The sequence below is a fragment of the Hevea brasiliensis genome, chromosome 16 (genome assembly GCF_030052815.1).
Source record: "Hevea brasiliensis isolate MT/VB/25A 57/8 chromosome 16, ASM3005281v1, whole genome shotgun sequence".
Lineage (NCBI taxonomy): Eukaryota > Viridiplantae > Streptophyta > Magnoliopsida > Malpighiales > Euphorbiaceae > Hevea > Hevea brasiliensis.
Window position 1 is genome coordinate 2,917,285 of NC_079508.1, and position 20,288 is coordinate 2,937,572.

The following is a 20,288-nucleotide window of genomic DNA, read 5'->3' on the forward strand; positions in this document are numbered from 1 at the left end:
ATTTAAATATAAATTTTTTTCACTTTTTTTTTTATTTTTCTTTGTGGAGAGAAGATTAAAATTGTCAAATTATGCATATTATTGCATTGAGTTTTTTTTTTTAATTTTCTCTTCAATTAAAATTAAAATTTATTTTTAAAATTTAGTAAAAAATAGTGAAAAATTATGTTTAAATTCAATATATCATTAATTGTAGCATTTATTAAATAAAATATATATTTTAATTAGAATAAATTATATGTAAAATAAATATTTTATTTAATGGATGCTATAATTCACATGGGATACATTATTTTTAATTATATATTCTTTTCAAAATTACTTTAAATTATAGTGCAAACACTTTGTAAAAGGGTGTGAATTTATTTTTACATTTGGATGCACAAATTTATTTAGTTTAATTCAAAAGATAATTATGTTAATTTTAATTAATAAAAATATTTTTTAATATAAAATTTTAATTAAAAATAAATATAAAATATATTTTCTTTTTAAATATAAAATTTAATTAATTAATTAAAATGTCAAATATTTACATTAAATTACAATTATATTAAATATTTTTATTTGATAATTAAATAAAATTTAAATATTATATTATGGTTTATCGTTAATTTTTTAAATTTAATTTTATTCATTAAATATAAATATAATAAATTTTAAAGATTTAATTATTTCACACAAAAATTAAAATTATAAATATAAATATAAATTAACTTAAATATTTGACAATTTTTTCACAATTGCCCTTTTAAAAAATATCACACCGTTATTTTATTTTATTTTATTTTTAATAAGTACAGAGTCTAAGGGTAAATTGAAAGACATTTCGATATTGGTCCGCCTTTGCAACGAAATTTGTATCAATTGGGAAAGAACTGGCGTGTGCATCTTATGGCGTTCTGACTCTGAGTCCTCAGTCCTCATCCAAACTGCCCTTCGCTACTGCTGCCTCCCTCTAATAATCGGTAATATATATATATATAAATATATATATGTATATATATTTGTTTTTTTGTGTAGCTCTTCAATTTCTACTGCTATGTATAGAAATCATTCCCCTGCTTGGCTATTATTTGTTTTACCTAGTGCAATTATTGCTGTCTGTGCGAAGGCATCACCGTATTGCACTCTAACTGTTTGATCTTTTCTTTCAATGAACCTGTTTTGTTTCTTTTCCAACATGCATAAAACATCCATTTTTTCTTGCTTACATCTATCTTTAAAAATCGTTTCTTTTATACAAAAAAGAAGTCTGTGCATCCCCATTCCCATCTCAAAAATCAATCACGACGTTGGATGGGTTTCACTGAAGCAAAAATCAAGCGAAGGAAGAGGACCCAAAAAGAAGATATACCACAGAGTGCATGAACTTGATCCAGTCATGTATTTGCAGAAGAAGCCATCTCTTATTTTACCCCAAAAATCCATTATGAACTTCTTAGCTTAACAATGGAAAAAATGTTCTATACAATTGGATGCATTTAACTATGAGTATTTGTTGCCATCTAGGTTACTGCTTTGTTTGATAAAGCTTCATCGTATATTTTATATCGCCAACCAATGTGCTAGGAGTACTGTGTTCCTCAAGGAAGCCAATGATGTTTCGCATTTAATTGATAAATGTACATTATTGTTGTTTAGAGATAAATTTGTAGCACTTAGTGGTCATAGGGAGATCAATTTGTGTAATTAGATGGCTTCTTGACTTTTTTTCATTTCATATTATGATTTATCCATAAAAAAATCTGTTATTAATTCTTGTCCAGCAAAATCTAAATATCATGGGATTTGAACTGATTAGTGTAGTTTGTGGCTGATGTACATGATAGTTTTAGGTATTTGTTGTCATTGAAATGATGTTAGTAAGCATAGTTGGTAGGTAAATAAAATGGAAGAAAGCATTTTGTTGTCTACATTCATAAAGCTAAGGGCAAAATTGACTACACAAAAATTTTAAAAAAATATATATATGAAACACCAAGCATCCTTTATTATATGGTATAAATTATTATTATTAATGCAAGGAAATTGCAAAATATTTTTGCGTTATTTTTTTTTTCCATTTTTAATTAAGCTCGACTTAAAATGATGTTGAGGGAAGTAGTGTCAGAAGATTTACAATTTTTTAATATTGATGCAGAAGTGGTTTCAAATACAGGTGAATGTTGAAAAAGATCTATATAATCAATCCCAATAGTTTGGAAGTAAGACTTACTTGTTGTTGTTTTAATTAAGCCCATAGTATAAGGCTCTTAAGGTATAATTCCAAAAGGGCCATAGTGAATAGATATGGTGAAAAATAATTGAAAATGTGTTGTTCTTGAGTTATTCTCTCTTGGTCATTGAAAGACTTAAATTACATGATAACTCCAACGCCACCTACCTAAGTGCAATTAAGCCTATTATCACAAGTATAAGAACAACCAATAGGAAACAATGTGTTTCATTTCTAGGGGTTTTTATTTCTTTCACATTGGCTCTTTTCCTTCTTCTATCTGACAATACCCGTGGTCATGTGATTACTTTTGATTTCATGAGGTGCTTCCTCAATTTTATTTGATTTTATTTGAATAGTTTTTTATTTTTATTTTATTTTATTTTTCCATGAAGATGTTATGTGTAATTTTTCTGTTTGCCTTATTGCTTTACATTGTGCCTAGAAAATATAGTTTTTTTTTTTGTAGCTAGAACTCGAAGACAATATTGAGTGAGAAAGTAGAAGATGTTTGGATCTGCAGTTAGATACTTTTCAACGAAACCAAAGCCCAAAATGAAACCTATAGAGCTCAAAACACCACCTGAGCAGACACAGACCATAACAAGGGCAATCTTCGACATTGTGAAGGAGCATGGCCCTCTTACCGTTTCAGAAACTTGGGAAAGGATTCAGGTATCTCATCTGTTTAAATTTAATCTTTGTTCTAATTTTTTGGTAGCTTCTCTTCTCTAATATTAGAAAATGAAGGCTTCATTTGGATTGTGGTACAAAAGTTGCTTTTTTAGAAACACTTGCTTCATTTGGGTGGTGATTATCACTCGAGGTCACTCAATACCATAAAGTCACTTAAATTTAATTTTTTTTTTTTTTTATTTTGGGTTAAAACTCATTGAACTTTAATTTAGTATCATTAAAGTCACTATGATTGGTTATTACAGTTTTCCATGTTAATTTGGTTAATTTTCATTCACATTCACTCAACTTTAGGTATTTTTTCAGTATTAGCACTCAATTTCAATTTTTTTCTTAAAACTTAAAACTCAAAACTTCCTTAACTTCAATTTGAGTAACCCTAAAGTCCATGCCACACAAATAAAAAGCTAGATGAGACGCGAGAAGGAGTCAATAGAAAGCTAGACTCTAGAGTCAAGGGGCTTTAAGTTAAATAGAACGAAGACAGAATACATGCATTGCAAGTTCAGTGAAGATCGAACTGATGATAGGGAATGAGATAGTTTGGATGGAGTGGTACTGTTCCAAAGTAATCACTTTAAATATCTCGGCTCAGTCCTTCAAGTAGATGGGGGATGTGAGGAGGATGTTAGTCATAGGATTAAAGCCGGATGGTTGAAGTGGAGACTTGCCATGGGAATTTATGTGATCGCAAGATTTTTAATAAGTTGAAAGGAAAATTTTACCGTACAGCTGTACGACCGGCCATGTTATATGGTAGTGAGTCTTGGGCACTGACGGAGTCGTATGTGTCTAAGACAAGAGTTGTAGAGATGAGAATGTTAAGGTGGATGAGTGACCATACTAGACTAGATAAAGTCCGTAATAAGAGTATTAGAGAAAAGGTAGGAGTGGTGCCAATTGAGGATAAGTTGAGAGAAGGGAGATTGAGGTGGTTTGGTCATGTGAAGCGTAGACATATGGAGGCTCCAGTTAGACAAGTAGAGCACATTAGGTTAGAGGATAGAAAGAAAAAAAGGGTATACCTAAACTGACTTGGAGGAGAGTAATACAACATGACCTAGAAGCATTACACATTTCCGAGGATTTAACCCAAAATCATTTAGAGTGGAGAAAGAGAATCCATATAGCTACTCCAAATTTTTGGGATAAAGACTTAGTTGAGTTGAGTTGAGTTGAGTCGAATTGTATGTATGTACGCACACTAACAACATCTTGTAGCACCTAAGAAATTTACAAAATATATAATTTATTAAGTTGTGTGACCGCAAATGACTTTAATGATACTTAAATTGAAGTTGAATGAGTTTTAAATAAAAAAAATTAAAGTTGAGTAACTTTTATGATATAACTTATAAAATTGAGTGATCTTGACTAACAAGGGTTTGGCATCAAGGTTGGAAGGTTAGAAAATTGCTTTTTCAAGCAGTACCCTTTTAGGTGGTGTTGAAAATTAGTTTGAAAATTAATTATTTTAAAATTATTTGTTTTATAATTGTTATGACTAAAATATGTCATATTTAATTTTAAATTAATTTTAATACCCCTCAATTAGTATATTTAAGAAGGTGTTTCAATAGCAATGTCAAGCAAACGAGATTCTTGAAGAAAGCAGTTTGAATTTTTTTTTTTGCAATTATTATGACTAACATGTAAAATTTAATTTTACTTCATTTTTAGGACTTTCTAATTAATATATTTGAGGAGTTGTTTTTCTTAACATTAGCTCCTACATAAATGCTAAGTAAACTCTAAATCTAAATTCTATTCTTTGATTGTAAAGTTGGTATGTTTTGTTATTGGGCTAGTAGTTTAATGGAGTAGGTATCCAAAAAATATGCTATGAGAGAAAATAAACAATGTGATATTTCAAAATGAAGAAATGCCATATAAAGTAGGTAAGACTGCAAACATCAACCCTTTCTGAGCGCACAAGTGTGGGACTCTTTGTGCATTGGATCACCCTTTTGTTAGACTTTCACTGGCTGAATTTAATGGGAGACTTATTTTAATGTTAGGAATTTAGAAGCTTTCTTTGCGTCTATTAGAGGCGATGCATAGATAGATTTCTTATTTAAGCTTTCTTGTGCTTGCTAATGCTTGAATGGATTTCAATTCACACAATGGTGCTATGCTGTCTTTGTGGGATAAATCTGTTATGCATTTATGAGGCTTGTATGTATGCATGCTTATTTTTGTGTTGTATGCTATTGTGTCCATGTAGTTATCTTCCTAGGTCTGCTGCTGCATTTTTTTAGATTCCCTGTTCTCTATGAACTATGTAGAAGCCTATTGAGTTGTAGTTTTTCCACTCATCATTATGAAAATCCCAAATGCTACTCTTTCTCTACTCAGTACTCATTCACATGTATCATCCTAGGTTAAGACCATCAAATTGCTTTAAGCAGCCTCTACTTGATAGAGATTTACATAATAATCTTGTAGACAATGCCTATTCCACAATGGTAATCTTCAAAATGGGAAAATCAGACTACTTCACACTGTTTGTAATTGTAAATTAATGTGCCAAATAGGGAAGAAATGACTATATGTAAGTATGATTAGTAATATTTTTCTCTTTTACCGGAGTAATGATAATTCCTTAACATGAATTCAATAAAAATAAACATAGTTAGAAGCTAATTTTAACTAAGATTTATATTGGTATTTTTCTTTTTCAATTTGGAAGTTGTCTCTATTTTTTTCAGTTTTGACCATTATTTTGCATTTGATTTTTTTTTTAATTTTTTTTTATTGATGTATGGTTAACAAATTTTCAGGAAGTTGGCCTTAGAGGATTGACAGGAAAAAGGCATATGAAAATAGTGTTGAGATGGATGAGAGAGAGGCAGAAACTTAGGTTAATCTGCAATCATATAGGGCCTCACAAGCAATTTCTTTACACAACTTGGTTCACGAAGCCTGCTGTCAAACATGCAAAAGTCGTGAATAGTCCTTCACCACCGAGGTACCCTTGAAATTGCACAGTTTGTACTGCCTTGAGGAGCTTTTACAAATTATTGTATCATTCTATTGTATGTCTCTTACAATCACCCAGTAATTTATGCGGAACAAGTTAGATGTCAACCATCTTCATGCTTATTTGTTATTCCTTACAAATCCAATGTAGGTACTTGATGTTTGAGTAGCTTTTGATTTGGTCGGTCGTTTGCTTATCTGCTTTGTGCAGGCTATTAAAACTATAGAGTTGATTTATCTAGCTGTTGGAGAAGATTTGAAGGTGACTGGACATGAGATTCTGTAGATGAAATGAATTAGAAATGGAGCTAAGCTCAGAAATCTGCCTTGGAATTCTAGTAACAGTAGCAATTAGATTATGCTGGATATGCATAAAAATAATTGTGAGCAGCTAATGGCAACTGAGGGTAAGAGTATCAATTTGATATTGGCATGAACTTGGTTCTTCCATTTCCACATGGTGACCATGGTTAAAGGAAGCTGGGCTGAGCTTCCATTTAAAAAATAAAAAAATAAAAAAATAAAAAAAAATAGCCCCCTGTACTGAGCTGTTGATTATGGGGAACTTGTAGCCTTAATTTACTAAATATAACCCTTGCAATGATCCTCCAGGAGCAAAAAGAATAGAGCAAATAGCTTTGGCATCACTTTCTGGGAATAAATCATTAGTTTTCCCGACATTCGCTCATAAGAATGCTGCTGAAATTGAAACATCACTCATAATTCGAATTGTGTCGAAATGAAATTAGCATTTTGATGATCTAATTTGATTATTGAATTTAGTTTAATTTATCTTTTATTTTCTTTTAATTTAAATCACTAAATTATTAAATTATCTTAATTCAAATTGGCTAATTGATAAAAAAAAGTTTGTTGCTTATTTTATTTAAACCTTTTAATTTTGAATAGGTAAACTAAATAAATTAATCAACACTAAAATTTTTTTCTCAAATTCTAATAGGTAAATTATAATTTAATCTACAACTTAACCCTTGTATTTGTAAAATTAAGCAATTTAATTTTTAATATTGATAAAATTTATAATTTAGTCTTTTGTCTAATTGATCATTAATTATAATAAAAATAATTAATTTTACATATTTTCTAGGATAGGAAAGGGGGAAGCCGCGACCTTCCTCGCCCTGATTTAGTCGTCACAGATTGCGATAGAGTCGGGAATCACCTTTGTATGCCGGCCTGTTCTTAGACAAACCCATAGCTACTAGAAACACAAAAATCAAAAACCCAAGTAGAGATCTCATGGATCAACTAGCAACCTGAAAATCTAAAAAATATATATCGCAGAACTTCAAAAAACTCCAAAACAATTCTAAAAAATAATTGATAAGAAGATAAATTAATTTTGAGAATAATAATATTTTTATTATACTATTTAAATATAAAATTTAAATTGAATGATTAAGTTGAAAAATTTTACTAAATTAAAGGATTAAATTATAATTTAGTAAATTTTAATTTAAGTAATAGATAACATTAAGATTTAATTGTAAAATTAAAAATTTTAGATAAAATGAGCACAAGCACAAACATTTGGAATTATGTGCGAATGGACTACTTGAATTAAATGAGTTGAATTAAAATCGTTTTAAAATGGTTCGGTACACTTCAATTTAAAATGTAAGATATATCATAATTCGAAATTATGAGTTACAAATAAGAAGTGATTCATAAGCAGTTCTATTATCCCTACATCTCATCAAGGGATCATTACCACTAAACATGGTCCTAAAAATCCAAACCTAACCTTCCAAAAGTCAAATTTTGATGGAATTAAAGGCCTTTGAAACTCTTTTGAATCTATAATTTTTTTTTTCATTATTTTAAAGAGTTACTTGTCAAAAAAATTCTAAAGTTTAGCAATTTTTGTAATTAAATCCTGAAGTTTACATAATTGCTAATTAAACTTTAATATTTAATTAATGTCTCAAATTGACTAGACCTTAAAAAAACTATTAGTATATTTAACGGTATTTCCACGTCAGCTGTCATATCATCACTATAGAAGCCACATTATAAACCCCAAATTAGGATTAATTACTCAAAAAAATGAAATTTGTCAATTTTTGTAATTAAATCCTAAATTTACATAATTATCAATTAAACCCTTACGTTTAGTTAATATTTCAAATTGACCCGACCGTCAATAAGTTATTAATAAAGTGTATGGAAATTTTTTAAAATAATATAAGATAATTGAAGGTAAGATATTAAATATCTCCAATCTATTAAAAAAAAATAAAGATTTTAAAATATTTAAAACTTTCAAAAGTCTTATATTCTTTGTATATTTAGAAGGTGTTTGGTTATATTTTTAAATTAGTATGTATGTTGTCCGTAGTGGTGCCCTAAACTTTTTTTTTTTTTTATTGGGATCAGCTTCATTTAAACATAAATACTACATAACATTAAAAAATTGTAATTGTTCTTGACGAGTTTTCATATTTTGGAAGGTTGAATAATCGTTTCATTACCAACATGATCAATACATTCTTTCCATTGTAAGTAATTAGATAATCATTCATAAATTGACACCAATTTAGTTATGCAACTAAATTTTCACAATCTTCATTGAAAAATGACATTTTCACTCTTGCAATTGCAACTGGCAAAGCCAATACTAATTTTACAAGCAAATAAACTAGATGATAAATACAAGATTGCTTTGAAGATTTTTACTCATTTTGTTGCACATTAGTTCCTTTGGACAATATGTTGTTGCTCTAAGGTTTCTTATAAGAAATTTATCTATTACCTAAAAAGCAAAATATATTTCATAATAAAATTAATTCTTATAAAAAATAAATAGATGCAATTGTATTAAAATGATATCAAACAATGCGTTGAAACAAATTAGAAATTTTGATATATATTAGATTGACATGAAACTAAATGGATTTAAATTATTTTTGCATGATTAATTTATTCAAATTTATGTTAATTAAGTCAAGGAAATAAAATAATATCCATAAAATGAAACATAAAGAAAATGTAATAATTTACTCAATTTACAAGTTACAAACCAATTTTCAATTGAAATCAATAAAATTAAAATAATACATATATTTTTTTTTAGTTTCTCGAACCTTTTTCTTTTCAATTTTTTATCATCTATATTAATTTCATGGAGAAACCATTTTGTAGGGTAAAAAATAAACCAAAAATATACAATATATAAGAAAAAAATTTCTATGACCCACTTCCTTCAATGTGGCATCGCCGTTATATGTTTGATAAACTAGGAGATTGAACTTAACAACTAACTTTAAGTTATTAGTTGTTGGTTGTTTCCAACAAGAGCAATAAGAGGACAAGCATGAAGGATGACAGACAATTAATCAAAACGGTGTGTTGTGGTTTTAAGTGAAATGTAGGACTGTGGGAATTTAGTAATGCGGTGCGTTTTGTTAACACAAACTCTCTAAATAGAGCTCCAACCTAGAGCATCGAAGGTATAGTAACACGAACAGAGGAAATCTTCGGAGTTAGTACCAAAAGGCAGGAAAACTAATCTGAATAGCTGACAGATGCTTCTAGATTATTATTGACTTTGTAATTCATTTGTAGATGTGTATATAAAGGAGACAATTACTCTTTATTTCAAATGAATGGAAATTATGTTCATTCTCCATTTTTCTTCCTTTGTAAGATTTACAGTTTCTTGATCAAATCCATTTTTGTTCATATTATCAGAGCTAAGAGATCGCTTCTTGTAGCTTGATTTTCTTTAAGATCGCGGTTTCAAGATTTGATAGAAGAAGTTACTTCTAGTAGATCAAGTGTGGCTGGATTTGAAGGTCAGCAGAAGAATAAGGATCGAGAACAGTTAATGCTGCAAAGTTCTGATCGTCCTGGATTAAATCTTGTAGATACCTATTTTTTTGACCCTTGGAATATATGCTTTGTAGAGGCGGTGGGGATTCATATGGTGAAAATACAATTAGATGGTGAGAAATCATAAAACACTGAGGAGGTTGTGGAATGACAAGAATACTAATAAAATAAAATAAATTTGTATTTTAGTAAATTAATTTCTTTGTTTTGAAAATAAAAGGTTTTTTAAGGGTCAAAGCTTGTATTATTTAATTGGATTTAATCTAATATTTTTCAAGATTTTAAATGGAACTAGAAAATATTTAATTGAGCTAGATTAAAAAATGAAGCTCATTAAACTTTTAATTTCAGTTATAAAATGAATGTGAGCTTAAATATTTTGGGCTTTATTAAAAAGACATTTAAAAAAGTAAAAAAAAAAAAAAGATAAGAAAAAATTTGGTAATAGGTAATTCTTTTAACTTAGAAGCATCACATAATAGGACTTTTGATGCACATGTACTTATTTGTTATTTTAAATGGTTGAATTCAAATGTGTGTAGCGTTAGACTTGCATAAACATATGATTAGGGAATTTAATAAAAGAAATAATAAGACAGATTTTAGGAATCATCAGTAGAGGCTGACACTTCTTCTAAGATAAGTCTAAGCAAAGAAGGTATCTAACACTTTCTATTTCTTGTATCCACTATCTCGAACCTAGGCCATTGGACTGATAATAGAAGAAGGGTAGTAGACCTCTACAAGGGGTAAGTTGCCACTTACATCCCCTCTTATTAATTTGTCTCAGTTATTACACAGATAGCGACTCCTTTCCTCCACCTTTGTGGTGTTAATATCCTAGCATCGCGGTAGCGTTAATGGGAAGATAATACTAAAAGTACTTACCTTCGAATGAACTTCAAACTCTTGCTTTTATTCCTTGTTTTTGTCAACCACTTGTTCCTTTTCAATTCTATAGTCGACCTTTTGTTCAGGTGAAGTGTCCTTAGTTGGTGCTTCACTTCTTTGCTACTTTTCAATACAATTACAAATACGCTTTCTTTTGGGTTCTTAATTGGTCGAGAAGAAAGCTTACTAGACCCTTGTGCTTCCAACTTGCTAACTGATTTGACTAGCTAGCTCATTTGATTCTCTAAATTCTTGATACTTGCTCTTGTCTCTTTCTGAAAATTCATAGCATTAGTAGCAAGAGATTTGATAATATCCTCTAAAGACATAACTTGATCTTGAGCTATTGGTTGTAGCTACCTTTGAAACTAAGGTTGCACTTGGTTGAAACCAAGGGGTCGATTAGGAAAGGTTTTCTTTTGTGATTGGTTGCCATAGGTAAGTTTAGGATGATTCAAGGATTGGTTGCCATAGATGAGTTTAGGATGATTCCTCAATCCTTGATTGTATGTGTTTGCATAAGGATCACATTTTATTTGTGGTGGACCAAAAAATCCTCCAATTGCATTTGTGTGCTCCATGGAATCCTCTTACAATGTAGGACACATATCAGTTAGGTGTCCTTATACTAAACATATACTAGGTGTTAAACAGAAAACTAAGATAGATAGAAATTGGTTTGACAATTGCAGCTTGCAGACCTATGGTAGTGCCTTGCTTTTTTTTCTTTTACTAATTTATTTTATTTTATAATTTTTAAATTAAAAAAAAAACCAATCTTTTGTTGTTGGACACTGTTATGGATAGCCTCGCTATTTTTTAGGTTCATTTGTTTAGAAAAAAAAGTCCTAAAAACTCACACTTATCTTAAAAACTCCTTGTTAAGGGCGCTGACATAATTGGAGTTAGACAGATTCTGGTCCTACTTTGCTATTAAATTTGTATCAACCGGCAAGGAACTAGCGTGTGCATCTTATGGCGGTCTGACTCTGAGTCATCCAACCTGACCCACTCTTCGCTACCGCTGCCTCCTTCTGATCGTATTTTTAATTATTATTATTATTATTATTATTATTCATCCAGCTTTTCAATTTCTACTGCTATTTACTGAAATCATTTCCCTGCTTGCTATTGGAATTCTTAATATTTGTTTTAACTTGTGCAATTGTTTTTCTGTTTGAAAGCACCACCATATTGCACTCTAACTGTTTGATATTTTCTTTCAACGAATCAGTTTTATTTCTCCTCCAACATGCATAGAACATTTACATTTTTCTTACTTGCATCTATCTTTTAAAATCTGTTATTTTACACTAAAAAAAAGATGTCTATGCGTTCCCATTCCCATTTAAAAAATCAAGCACTATGTTGGATGGGTTCCACTGAAGCAAAAATCAAGCGAAGGAAGAGGACCCATAAAAAAGATATGCCACAGAGTCCATGAACTTGATCGAGTCATGGGCTTACAGAAGAAGCGATTGCTTATCTTACACGTTAAATCCCTAATTCAGTCAAAAAGTGCCAATGTCTCCTCCTCTGAGACTTTGAGAAGCTGTCATTGAGAAGTATCCTTCAGTATTCCATGTTGATGCTGGCAGTAGAACAACGCCTCCTTTTGCTACACTCGCTAAGAAGGATGGGAAGTTTGCCAGTGAGGAAGTTATTAATGATGTCAGTTGATTGTAGGGAGCCACTAGAAAAGATTGAATTCATTGAGAATGCATTAGGATTGCCCCAAGATTTTAAGAAGTCGTTGATTCCAAATTACCCAGATTTTTTTTGTCAGTAAAAGATGTCGATGGGAAAGCTTATCTTCATTTAGAGAATTTGGATTCTTAATCATCTATCACTGCCTGCAAGGAAAGATTAACACACGACGGAGTTCCTCTCTCCAATCCTCTCAAGAATAAGGCTAGAATATCAAACGATGGTAATTTCCTGGGCCCCATTTTCCTTTAAATGGTGCTTTTCTTCTGGTTTTAGGGCAAATGTAAGTTATCTAGACGAACTTGGGAGGTGGCAGAGAATGGAATTCCCTTCTCCATACTTGAATGCTAGGAGATTCAAAGCGGCTGATCCTAAGGCACGAAAGCGTGTGGTGCCGGTGCTTCATGAACTTCTTAGCTTAACTATGGAAAAGAGGTTGACTTCTACACACTTGGATGCATTCAAGTCTGATTATTTGTTGCCATCTAGGTTGCTGCTTTGTTTGATAAAGCATCATGGTATACTTTACATCGCCAACAAAGGTGCTGAGACTACTGTGTTCCTCATGGAAGCCTGTGATGTTTCGCATTTAAGTGATAAATGTACATTATTTTTGTTCAGAGATAAATTTGCAGCACTTAGTGTTCGTAGGGAGATCAATTTGTGTAATTCGACAACTTCTTTGACTTTTTTCATTTCATATTATGATTTATCCATTAAAAAAAAATCTGTTATTATTTCTTATCCAACAAGATCTAAATATCATGGGATATTTGAATTGATCATTATAGTTCTTGGCTGATCTACATGATAGTTTTAGGTATTTGTTGCCATTGAAACGATGTTAACATGGCATATATTGTAGCGAAAGGAAAAGGAAGAAAGGATTTGGTTGTCCGTAGCCATAAAGCCAAGGCAAAATTGGCATCACAAAATTTACAACAAATCCATTAAACATCAAGCATCTTTTATTATATTATAGATTATTATTAATGCATTGAAATAACAAAATATTTCTGTGTGTGTGTGTATATATATATATATATATATTTTTTTTTTTTTCATTTTTAATTAATCTGTAGTATAAGGCCCTTAAAAAGTAACCACTCTATACGCTTGCTTATCAACGTTATTATATGGAATAAATTATAAAGTTGAGGGTATTTTGGTCAGCACGAAAATGAAAATGCAAAACCATCTAGCTCGAAGTCTCTTTTTATATATTTTATGATATAAAATTTACTAAACCTATTCTTCTGCTCGCTGTGGAATTGGGCTATCAGCTGCAGCCTACGATTAAACCTCTGCTATCAATGGCTAAACCGAATGGGTGCTTAAATTAAGAGGTAAGGCAAATGTGCTCAACCACTGCAAACTGCTCCAAAACTGAAATCAATTCTGGTTTTGCGTAATGTACATGATTAGTACCTAGAGGATTTAGATTTGCTGCTTGTGCAGGTGTAGAAGGCTAGATGTAGTTGTTGGAAATGATCCATAGTGCACTTCTAAATGGCATCTGGTGAGGAAGTGGTAATCTTTACGGACACAAACATTGGCACTCACATTGCCATGGCCGTCTCTCCAGATATCACTGCTGCTGATTTCAAGAGTAAGTGCCTCTTCTTAGCCTGTTGCTCTTCTATCTATTTGCGACACCTGTTTACTACTATGCCATGCCTACTTTTATCCATATATCAGGCTAATTGCTTCTTATCTTGATACATAGCGCTATAGGTTCTTTCAAGTTTTTGTGCTTTTACTCTATTAATGTTGATTACCTGTTTATTATGCCTTTTTCCTTTTGGATTAATTTGTATGCTATTCAACTTATTCATACCATCACTTGCAATATCCCAAAAATCTTCTTCTTCGTCTTTTTTTTTTTTTAAATCCCTTTCCTTTTGTTTTTTGATTTGTATAGTTATTAAAGAGTGCCTCAAATACCTAAAGGCAAATGACCTTCCTGAGGTGGGTCTCTTATTATTAGGGTGTGTGCTTTTAGGCAAGGTGCAAGGCGCACCTCTGTGAGATTTAAGTGTGCAGTTGTGCTTTGTTCTATTTTTCTTGAAATGTTATTTAATCTTAAATTCTGAACTATTAAATTGATTTTGTATTGGAGCAAAATCATTGGGGTTGCAAATAATTACAAAACTATGTTATAAGAGAAATGACAACAATAGAACGAAGTCTGCTGAGGCAATTGTCTCCTAAAATTAAGATTACCAATTTACTTACTTCCTTATAAAGATCTCCGAAATAATCACAAGGTATGTAAGAGGAGATATTGTAGTAAAAAACTAAGTCAACTAATGCAACTTTCTATCTTTAGAAGGAAGATTACTGATTACCATTCACTTGTTTTCTCATTAGCTCTAATCTTTGACTAAGTTTCTCATTTGTTCAGTTTGGAGCTAGCTGGTGGCAGTTGAAACCTTAACTACTGGACCAAAAGCATTTGGTAAACAAAAAACAAAAGTCGGCAGTTGAATCCTAAAAGCCGTCTTTTGGTTTTTAAAACAAAAAGTTGCTAAAGCTGTATAAGCTAGGATAATGTTATAATTTATGAGATTATATAAATGAATTTTATTTTTCATTTTAAAACTTGTTTCTGCATCCTATTTCATAATAGGAATTTCATAGGAGACTTCTTTTGTTAAATGAATTTCTCCCAGCAAACTTGTTTTGAACTTGGGAATGAAGAAGTTTTCAGCCATTGAAATAAATTTTTGAATTTGGTAAGTGTTTCATGTTTTATTCTCACAGGATACAGCTGCACTTAACGAGAAAATTCATCAACAAAAATAACGTAATATTTGAATCAAGGAGAAGTCCCCACATCGGTGTGAATACATGTGAAGGAGACCATGCGTGCACAGAAAAGGGAAGTTTATGATACTTTCCAAGTCGACAATTAGGCCAAAATTCTAGGTTTATTAATCGATAGTGAAATTTGTTGTAACAGGAAATTTTCACCCTATGCTTGTCATTAACTTGCCTCATTAATTTTTTTAGAAGTCTAGTGTCTATTTACCCATGAATTTGCAATCAAACTGACATCTTGGCTTCAGTTATATCTCTGGATGCTAAGGAATTAAGAAGTGTTAGATTGCCAATTGAACGTTTTCTATGTCTTTGTGCCAAGGCTGATGTTTAAGTAATTTGGTTAACCTACATACATGTTATGGAGATACTGACTTGATGTAGAAAAAGGAAATGTCATCTTCAGATTGAACAAGATGGGAAAAAAATCCTACTGTAGATGACCCAACTAGCTTGGGACTAGGGGTTAAGTCAGTTCACATGTGTACATTTGGAGAGGTAAAAGGTATAGTAGAGTGGGACTGAACCACTTAATGAGAGGGTTAAGTCAACTTACAAATCTTGTGTCAACTTTGGCTCCAGAGAACCTCAATGATTAGACATCCATTATAAACTTACATAATGATTTAGGAATGTAGTTCTAAATCGTATGACTGCTTTGAGGAGTGCAGGTGGAGATCCTGCTGATGTATTTTGCTGAGTTTGCTTATATTTTTTGGCAATTATTTGCTTCATTATTTCTGTATTCTTCTTTCTTTTGCTTTCATCTGATTGGATGTAAAGGATTCTCAAACCTCATCTTCTGCATTCTTTCTTGCTACCATCTTCAAGCTGGTTGATGTACTTTTAGTTGATCATTAATTGAAGATGCTATCTAGATTTGATGCCACCCTTTTCTCTCTTTCCTTTACTCTACTTCCTAGATTTTCATGTCCTAATTGTTATGTAGGAGAGGTTGAGAGAAAGCACTTAAGTATTTTCCCACAACTAGGAGAAATTGAAGCGCATGGGTTAATGGTATTTTTTGAATTGATCCTTTTTTTTTTCTCCCTTTTTGTTCTGATTCTATCGTGGGCTTCCTTTACAGAGTTTCTGTTCACGCTACCTTTTCTTTACAGGTGAAGCGAAAAAGTTGCTTCTACCACCTCACAGGGTCTCTGCCTGTAAAGTATGCTTTTCAGGGTCTCAAAGGAACATGGTTTCTTCATGTGGAAGTACAACGTTCAAATGATATGGATAAGCCTGGCCTATCCCACTGTCTAGCTGCAAAAAATGACAATCATGATTCTGATGGTAGCAACATCAATGATTATTGTGTTACTAACACTGATAAGAACAATATAAACAACGGTAGTAAAAAGAGGATCAAAGGACTCCTCAGCATTAAACCTCTTGCAGAAGAACTTTGGAAAACTGCCCCCCATTTCAATAAAAAGGGGAAGAAAAAGAAAAGCATGATTCACCTAGATCACAGACTGGATGACATTGAGAAGGAATGCCCTATTATAATTAAAGAAACCCCAGATTCTACTGATAATGAAAGTGTTCAAATGTCAAGAAATAAGGTTAAGCCTGTCATTCGTTCTTCCAGCCCTCTGGTCCACACCCCCATCGAAAGGTCACCAGAAGTACTATCTGAAAGAGATATCCTTGACATCCAAGGAAACTCTTCAGGGTTGAATTTTGCGAGTAGATGTTATGATCCTCAAAACTCTGAAGTTGCTTCCTTTGCCGCTGAGAGTGGACTAGAGAAACAGCTGAAGGGCAGAAGGAATGATAACTCAAATATTCAAGCTTATTCTGCTCCACGGTTTGCCACTAAAACACCTCCAAGGACGCCGCCTTCTCTATTGCCCACTGATCCTGGCCCTGGAAGCTCAAGGAATAAGCTTGAAATAACTGCTGCCGTTGGGAGACGTATTCTGATTGCTGCAAAAAAGCTGAGAGTCTCTGGGAACAAGCAAAGACCAGTTATTTATTTCCATAGATTCAGAGGTGCTTCCAGTGTGCCATTTGTTTCTAGAATTTCAGTGTTTGAGATCAGTGACAGTGATGACTAACAAATTCAGGATACAACCTGGTAGGTAATTAGTTGGTTCATGCTTCAAAATGCTATGCTTGTGCATATGCGATATGACTTCCAGTGGTTCATGCTTAGAAATTACTGGATATGTGGAAGAAATAGAGCAATGACTGATGCATCACTCAAGCTTGATAATGCAATGAATTACTCTGTTCAAATTCTCTCTCGTATTTCTTCGTTATTCAAGCTCTCTTAATTGTCTTTTCTGTCACTTTCTCAAGAAAGATCGTGCAATACAACTTTGGTTGTATCATTTGGCATCAGAGCTGTTACACATCCTAGGGATTTTAAGTTCTCTCCCTTTCCTCTCTCGATCCTCTCTAATTCTATCTTCTTCTCTCTATCTTCCCTTTCCTTCTTGATCTTCATCTTCTGCCTTATCTTCTGTTTCTCTGTCTCTCTTCTGTTGGTCTTTCCTTCACTTTCCCATCACCAAACTTCTGCCATTTCACCCAAAAATTTCCTCAAATCCTGTTATGAATACAGCTCCAAGTATGGACCAGCCGAAGACTCGGAAAGGTCCAGGGGTGCTAAGGGTCAACGCAAACAGCAGGTTCAGGGGAAAAGGGGAACCAGCGGAGTGTGAAATTCGAGAGCCTCCTAAAAGAGAACCTGAGCTGGAAGAGGCACATGATCAGGCCAGGGAAGGAATGCATAGGTTGTAGAGCAGGCATCAGCTGAAAAATGGGAAGGGAATTCTATAAAAGGGGAATTGGGATTGTATAATGGCATTCATAAATTAATCTAGCAATCTTGCTTGGGCCAATGGACATATTCCCTGGTTATTTTTTGTTTTTACTTCTGTTTTTTTGTAATATTACCGATAGACAGAGCAGAGCGAGTCAGAAGTGCCAGTCATTACTGTATACAGATCTTCCATTATATTTTGAATACAAAATTAGTCAATTTCATAGCCGTTACAATTTTTTAGTTCTTTAATTCTTTCCATATCTTGAAAAAAAAAAAAAAAAAATTCTTTCCCTAATATGTATTCACTGATTGGTAGTCAATGGATTCTGATAAGCCTGTGATAATCTTCCCAGCTAAAATCTGACTGTTGTTGACTTCCCAGAGTGTTCTTTTGGCCACATCTGAATTGAACTTTAACCAACCTTGAGGTGGGGAAACCATGATCGTTGATCCTTGCGTTCTGCGTCCTGATCATTGGGAATTCTTGGTCAGAACAGGGCTAATTCCTGACTCACCAAAAGGCTAGATTCATCCTTTTAACAGGTGGCACTGGGTTGGGAGGGCTCATCATTGAAAATTGCTTCATTGCTCGACTTCCAGATGGACCAACTGGACATGGAATACGGATATTTTCCTTCACAGGTATTCTTATAGCCATACATTGAATGAGACAAGTACCTGATTAAGAAAATGTTGTGATAAAATATATCGTGTTGTGATTCTCTTGTAAAAGAATACATTCTAGAAGTTGTTATGCCGGCTCTAAGTTTCAACAGTCGAACTGTTGGGGTTTGGGAATGGAGAGAGAGAGAGAAATGAGGAGGAGAGAGACAACAACAGAGAGAGAAAAGAGAGAGAGAGAGAGAGAGAGAGAGAGAGAGAGAGGCAACAATAAGAGAGAGCAAGGGAGGAGAAAGAAACGGAAACGGAAACGAAAGCGATAGGGATAATGGTATTATAGGATTAAAAAAACAAAACAAAAAATTTCTCAAATGAAAATTTTGATTTTAACCGAAATCAAATTCATCCAATGGTTTCAATTAAATTTAAATTTAATTTTAATTAATTTAATTTTAAATTGAGCAAATTGATTTTTATTCTAACTTCTAAATTCAACCTCACCACAATTATATCCAAATGATTTTTCTTTTTTTTATTGGGCAAATTACAATATAATCCTTGACATAAGGCAAAACTAACAATTTAGTCATTATATTTTTAAAATCTAACATTTTATTCCTTTGCTTTTTATTCTAACAATAGATTGGTCCATATGTCCAATTTCTATCCAATTTATTATAAAATTATAGTAAAAATGACTACAATGTTTTTAACTATATTTTCAATCTAAAATAATTGAATCTCTGAGGTTTGTTAATTAAAAAAATTAGAAATGAGCTCATGTGTTGCTGCGGTCCTGCAGATGTTGGGCAAACATTTAAAGGAAGGTGATAACTTGGCACTTATTGCTTTATTCTCTTGACACAATCCAGTGCAGGGTCATCCAAATAAAAGTGCTAACGTATGTTTTATAAAGTCAACTTTGTGGTCATTTAGCCCATATTTCTTCCATGAAAGAAGAATATCTGAGTTTTTTGTAAATCCTAAATTATTAAGCAACTATAAAAATTTGAAAAAAGATGTACCTTTCAATTATTGTAGTCAAAAGATCAAATGATAAACAAAATCTTAATTTTGGGGCATGCTATCATTTAATCATCAAAGTTTCGTGGGCTTTAGTTGTAGTACTCCTTTATGTTTTGCTTTCTTGTCACGTTTTAACTTTCCTAGATTACATGAAGAAACAGACTTAAAAGTTCAAACAAATACTTCAGGTAATGGAGGAACTTCAATTATTATTTATCCTTTTAATGTTAGTTTCATGTTGTTCTGTTGATATTGTTAGTATGTAGATGGAAGCATTTCCATGCAATTTTAATTGAGCTATGAAATTTTAAATAAATATTCTGCAACTATTGTCTTCAAATAAACATGCTGTTTGATTCATAAACAATAGAGTTTCCAATTTGAATTTTCCACTTAAATAGAAATTAATATACCATTTTGGATTTCAGTAATTGCAATCTCAGGAACTGCAAATACTATTGAATCAACAGTAGAAATGGGAATGGGCCTACTTGCAAGATCAGTAATCATGAATCTTACTCTAATCTTTCTGTTGTTGCTTTGACAGCTGCAAACTTTTATAGACTTCAACTTAATCAACTACTAAAAAAAAAATTAGTTTAGTTGGTCTCCTTCCTTCTTTAATCTTTAATTCTTTATGATTAATAAAAAAAAACAAATTTATAATGACATTGAAATTAATACGAAAGCATGGGAGGCAACTGT

At 32.0% G+C, this 20,288-nt stretch overlaps 2 protein-coding genes and 1 pseudogene across 3 annotated transcripts; all 3 read left to right on the plus strand.

The window, feature by feature from the left end:
- The first annotated feature begins 818 nt into the window (after positions 1–818).
- On the plus strand, positions 819–6,062 carry LOC110654499 (uncharacterized). Of its 2 annotated transcripts, XM_021810510.2 has the most exons (3): positions 819–968; positions 2,688–2,893; positions 5,695–6,062. In XM_021810510.2, exons 2-3 carry the CDS (start codon positions 2,726–2,728, stop codon positions 5,890–5,892), a joined length of 366 nt encoding a protein of 121 aa, XP_021666202.2. In that variant the 5' UTR covers positions 819–968; positions 2,688–2,725; the 3' UTR covers positions 5,893–6,062. The 2 variants fall into 2 exon arrangements, with proteins under 2 accessions (XP_021666202.2, XP_057993636.1); XM_058137653.1 differs by lacking the exon at positions 819–968 and having other exon boundaries at positions 2,664–2,893.
- A 5,664-nt stretch (positions 6,063–11,726) lies between these two features.
- LOC131174424 (protein WHAT'S THIS FACTOR 1 homolog, chloroplastic-like) lies at positions 11,727–13,427 on the plus strand (annotated as a pseudogene).
- Positions 13,428–13,564: 137 nt separating this feature from the next.
- On the plus strand, positions 13,565–18,159 carry LOC110648479 (uncharacterized). Its single transcript, XM_021802732.2, has 4 exons — positions 13,565–13,689; positions 13,802–13,952; positions 16,113–16,180; positions 16,282–18,159. The coding sequence occupies exons 2-4, from the start codon at positions 13,853–13,855 to the stop codon at positions 17,221–17,223; spliced, it is 1,110 nt and encodes a 369-aa protein (XP_021658424.2). The 5' UTR covers positions 13,565–13,689; positions 13,802–13,852; the 3' UTR covers positions 17,224–18,159.
- Positions 18,160–20,288: the final 2,129 nt, after the last annotated feature.